This window comes from Cebus imitator, unplaced genomic scaffold (assembly GCF_001604975.1).
Source record: "Cebus imitator isolate Cc_AM_T3 unplaced genomic scaffold, Cebus_imitator-1.0 Scaffold13, whole genome shotgun sequence".
Taxonomy (NCBI): Eukaryota; Metazoa; Chordata; class Mammalia; order Primates; family Cebidae; genus Cebus; species Cebus imitator.
The window spans coordinates 10,819,057-10,824,538 of NW_016107328.1; the positions used below are offsets into that span (position 1 = coordinate 10,819,057).

The 5,482-nt window shown below is 49.5% G+C and overlaps 1 protein-coding gene across 1 annotated transcript in view; it reads left to right on the forward strand.

Moving 5' to 3' along the window:
- The window catches only part of PLEKHH1 (pleckstrin homology, MyTH4 and FERM domain containing H1), a 56,947-nt gene that overhangs the window by 24,908 nt on the left and 26,557 nt on the right, over nt 1–5,482 (forward strand). Inside the window, exons 5-7 of the mRNA XM_017500839.2 lie at nt 2,739–2,822; nt 3,738–3,819; nt 3,919–4,676. Of these exons, the coding sequence (XP_017356328.1) occupies nt 2,739–2,822; nt 3,738–3,819; nt 3,919–4,676 (924 nt within the window). The remainder of the gene's footprint in view (nt 1–2,738; nt 2,823–3,737; nt 3,820–3,918; nt 4,677–5,482) is intronic.

Consider the following 5,482-nt stretch of genomic DNA (forward strand, 5'->3'; position numbering starts at 1 on the left):
GGGGTTTCACCATGTTGACCAGGATGGTCTCGATCTCTTGACCTCGTGATCCACCCGCCTCGGCCTCCCAAAGTGCTGGGATTACAGGCTTGAGCCACCGCGCCCGGCCGTATGAACAGATGACTTTTAATTTCCTACACATGCCTTCTCCATGTGGGAGAAGCTAATCCTGATGGTGCCCTCCAACCATCGTGGGCAAATTCATGTTCACTCATCAGCATTCACCCAACAGGCCATTAATGGAGGTGCCTTTGTATGCTGTGGGGCACCATGTGTTCCTGAAAAATGATGGAAAGATAGAATTTTGACACATGGAACCTCTGATCAATTCTTCCATTGATTTTAGACATACCTTACCTTCTTTTCTAAGTGGCTCATAGTTAGAAGTGGCAGCGTCCTGGAGGATGGTGGACAAAATGACTCTTGCTAAAGCTCCTTAGGTCAGAAAAACAGTCTTTTTATAACTGGAATCAATAGGTCAAGATCATAAAAGAAAGAACAATGTTCTGTGAGTCAAAAGACCTGGTTTTGGTCCCAGCTGTGCCATGAATGGACAGAGACAAGCCATTTCTCACTGTACGGCCTTAGCGAGTGACGGCTTGCCTCTGTCCATTCCACGGGAGTACAAAGACAATATCCAACCAGGTCAGGGGTCAGCCAGCATTTTCTGTAAAGGTCCAGGTAATAACTACCTTAGGCCTTGTGGGCCACAGGTCTCTGTGGCAACTGGTCAAAGCTGCTGTTTTAACCTGGAAGCAGCCATGGATAATGCATAAATGAATAGGCATGGCTGTATTACAATGCAGCTTTATTTACAAAAACAGGTTTGGGTGGGGGCAAGCAGGTAGAGGATGGGATTTGGCCTGAAGGCCATTGTTTGCCACACCTTGAACTAGATAACCTTTAAGGTCCTTCCAGCTCTAAAATACTGAGAGTCCGACATCACATTCCCATCTCATTTTCATAGTTTCTTTGTGTGGAGCTTATGTGCATCATCTGATAAGTATTAGGCAGGTTTTTCCTATCAGACTTGTTGCTGGTCTCCAGACAAGTCGGTATATACCCGTTGCCTGCGTGCTTTTTGGATCCTGGAACTGGTTCTCACTGTAGAACCAGTTGATACTCACACCTAGCGCTGTGGACTTTCTTTCACACTATCCTCAGAATGGCCCGGCAAGGGGGAGTATCAGGTGGCAATGCAGACCCCGAGGGGTTAGGCTTCCTGCCCAGTCTTATAGCAAAGGGGCCTCACATGTAGAATCAAAGCCTATATTTCATTCTATCTTAGGCTATTCTTCTTTTTCTTTTTTTGAGACGGAGTTTCGCTCTTGTTACCCAGGCTGGAGTGCAATGGTGCAATCTCGGCTCACCGCAACCTCCGCCTCCTGGGTTCAGGCAATTCTCCTGCCTCAGCCTCCTGAGTAGCTGGGACTACAGACACGCGCCACCATGCCCAGCTAATTTTTTGTAGTTTTTTTTAGTAGAGACGGGGTTTCACCATGTTGACCAGGAGGTCTCGATCTCTTGACCTTGTGATCCACCCGCCTCGGCCTCCCAAAGTGCTGGGATTACAGGCTTGAGCCACCGCGCCCGGCCTGTTCTTCTTTTTCTTTATTTTATTTATTTATTTATTTTTGAGATGGGACTGTCACTCTTTCGCCCAGGCCGGAGTGTAGGGGCGCGATCTTGGCTCATTGCAGACTCCACCCCCCAGGTTCAAGTGATTCTCCTGCCTCAGCTTCTGGAGTAGCTGGGATTACAGGTGCCCACCACCACATCTGGCTAATTTTTATATTTTTAGTAGAGATGGGGTTTCTCCATGTTGGCCAGGCTGGTACTGAACTCTTGACCTCAGGTGATGCACCCGCCTTGGCCTCTCAAAATGCTAGGATTACAGGTGTGAGCCACCATGACCAGCCACATTTTTCTTTTCTTTTCTTTCCTTTTTTCTTTTGGAGACCGAATCTTACTCTGTCACCCAGGCTGGAGTGCAGTGGTGCAGTCTTGGCTCACTGCAACCTCTGCCACCCAGGTTCAAGTGATTCTCCTGCTACAACCTCTCAAGTAGCTGGGATTACAGGCACCTGCTACCATGACTGGCTAATTTTTGTAGAGACAGGGTTTTGTCCATGTTGGCCAGGCTGGTCTCAAACTCCCGACCTCAGGTGATCTGCCTGCCTCAGACTTCCAAAGTGCTGGGATTACAGGCATTAGCCACCACGCCAGGCCAGGCTTCTCTTTAGATGCAAACCTCCTTTTCAATCATCTCCTCTTTTGACTATTTTGAGGGAAATACTTCAGTTATCTGCAATTTCACCTTATTTTTTGTTTTTTAACTATAAAGGTAATACCTACATGCTTATAGTAAAAAAATACAAAATGGCCAGAGGAGTATAAAATGACAAGTCACCTTTCTCTCCATCCCCAATCCTTGATTTCCACTCCTCACTATTAACGTTGCTTGCATATGGAAGCACAGCGTTCTCCTTCCATATCAGGGATGTGCCGTGTTTATTCAGCCAACCCCTTAGTGGTAAACACTTAGGGTATTTCCAGTTTTGAGTTTTTAAATTTTATGTTGCCTTATCAAATAATATTGCCACAGACGATTTCTGCTCCCTTGCTTTGTGAGGTCAGTGGCATGCACACCTGATGTTTCTTCTTGGGGCCGCCCACCTCCAATCAATCACTCTGCTGGTGACTGTTGGGATTAACCAAAGGCCCTTTCTTTCTTGCAGAAGCAGATGAGAGCAGAGGAAGCAAAAACCGTTCAAGAAAAAGCTGCAAAGATCAAGGAATGGGTGACACTCAAGTTAGCAGAGGTGGGTTGGAAAATCATCTTGGGGGCCTGCCCTGACCCCTGGAGTTTCCTGTCGCCTTCTTTCAGGGGTGCCTCGGCTGACCTTCATTCTGTCCAGCACGTGTACCTTATTCAGCTTCCACGCCGAGATGCCGTGGTTCACTTCCCCTTTCCTTTTGTCTTGGTTGGGTCTCCCTGGTGTTCCTGACTAACTTGGTGCTGGGTTTAAGTTTGGAGGAAGGAATGTGTCTCACTTCTGAAAAGCCCCCTCTGTTTCTTTCTAGGAAGCCCACACAGGCCATTGTCCACTCTCTCCACTTTCTCATTTATTTACTTTGAGACCAGCCTGGCCAATATGGCAAAACCCTGTCTCTAAAAAAAAAATACAAAAATTAGCCAAGCACAGTGGTGTGTACCTGTAGTCCCAGCTCCTTGGGAGGCTGAGGTGGGAGGGTGGCTTGAGCCCAGGAGGCAGAGGTTGCAGTGAGCCAGTATTGCCTCACTGCACTCCAGCTTGGGTGATAGAGCCAGACGTTTTCTGAAAAAAAGAAAAGAAAAGAACATGCAGCAGCCGGGTGCAGTGGCACATACCTGTAATCCCAGCACCGTGGGAGGCTGAGGTGGGCAGATTGTTTGAGTCCGGGAGTTTGAGACCAGCCTGGGCAACATAGCAAGAGCTCATCTCTACAAAAAATAAACAAAATTAGCTGGACCTGGTGGTGTGCATCCATAGTCCCAGCTACTCAGAAGGCTGAGGTGGGGGAATTGCTTGGGCCTGGGAGGTCAAGGCTGCAGTGAGCCAAGATTGTTCCACTGTACTTTAGTCTGGGCAACAGAGAGAGGCCCTGACTCAAAAAAAATAGAGAATTGAAAAATATGTCTGAACTTATAGGCTAGGTGTCCTAAGTCTTCACTTTTCTTTTTTTTTTTTGCTCAGCTTGAGATGGAGAATCAGCATCTGAAAAGCTGTAATCAATGCCTGGTGGAGCAGGTGGGAGCCCTTCAAGATGCGCTAGAAGGTAGGCAGGCCAGGGTGTGCAGGTGTGCGGTAGGTGTGTGGTGGGGATGGGGCTGAGGTGAGGGAGCTCTCAATGTGACTGTTTTTACCCCAACTACAGCTATTCAGATAGCACCTTCACGGAAGCTGCTGGTGCCCCCCCACGGAGCTGCAGAGCAGGATTCTGTCCCTTCAGAGCCAGGCATCCAGCCTGTGGGCCAGGACAGTGGCTCCCAGGCCCAGGGTCTGATGGCAGCTGTGCTTGCACCTTCCTCAGGTGCCCTGCAGAGCAAGGACTCTGTTTCTGAAGCAGCAAGCCCCTCGGAGGATTCTAGTTCCAGCACGGTCCATTCTGGGGAAGTAATAGAGGCCAAGCCCCTTCAGCCTTATCTGGGAAGAGAGGGCTGTCCCCGCCAGCCATGCATGAAGCTTCAAACCTTCAGATGTGGTTCAGCTTCCTGGGGTGAGCATCTGGTTACCGCTCAGAGAGGGACGCTCCCTGGTACAAAGACTTCTGCCAGAGAAGGTGGCCCTGGCAGCAGTCTGACCCTACCAAAAGTGCGGGCTCCTAACACCCCAAGGGACAGTATCCAGTTGGCCAAAAGGCACCACAGCCAGCCCCAGGTGGGCCATGGACACTTTGACCACGTAGTGAGCATTGAGATTGGGACCTTCTCAGCACTCCACCCCTCTGGCCTTCCTGAGCTGGAGGCCCGAGCTGGGTACCGGGATGAACCAGAGAAGATGGAGATGGAGGAGCCACCCCCAGCAGGGAAGAAGGAGGAAAGAGAGAGCCCAAAGGCCCTTGGAGCTGAGCCGGAGGAAGTGGAGCCGGGTAGCAAGCCACCTACACCCCCACTGCACCAGTTACCACCCTGGGTAAGAGGCGACCTCCAGGCTAGGCAGAGGAGCAGAGCTAATGAACACTGCTGGCTGAGCACAGCCATGCACTGAGTGGGAGAGGAGGCTGCTGGCATCCTCATGGAGGCCCTGGCAGGCGGGTACCACAGAGCCTGTGCAGAACACCCAACCACTGAGGGTCAGAGCTAGAGTTCAGAATGATGTGAATGGCGCTTGGCTGTCATTTCCTGAGTGCTCACTGTGCGCCGGACATCAAGCTGGGTGCCTTGCACACCTTTTCTCATTTAATCTTTGTGAGTCTTTACGGTGGTCTGGTATGATGGTCAAGAACATAAGCCCCAGAAGCAAACCACTAGGGTTGAACTGTTAACCATGTGACTTTGGCCATTTTACTGAACCTCTGTGCCTCAGCTTCCCTAACTGTAAAATGGGGATAATAGTACCTACTTTATAGGGTTGTTATGAAAGTACTTGCAGTAGTGATTCACAGTGGGTGGTAGGTAAATGTTGGCTATTTTTCTTTTTGGGACGGAGTTTCATTATTGTTGCCAAAGCTGGAGTACAATGGCATGATCTCAGCTAACTGCAACCTGCATCACCTGGGTTCAAGCAATTCTCCTGCCTTAGCCTCCCCAGTAGCTGGGATTACAGGCATGTGCCACCATGCCCGGCTAATTTTGTATTTTTAGTAGAGATAGGTTTCATCATGTTGGTCAGGTTGCTCTGACTCCTGAACACAGATGATCCACCCACCCCAGCCTCCCAAAGTGCTGGGATTGCAGGCATGAACCACCGCACCTGACTTTTTTTTCTTTTTTTTTTTT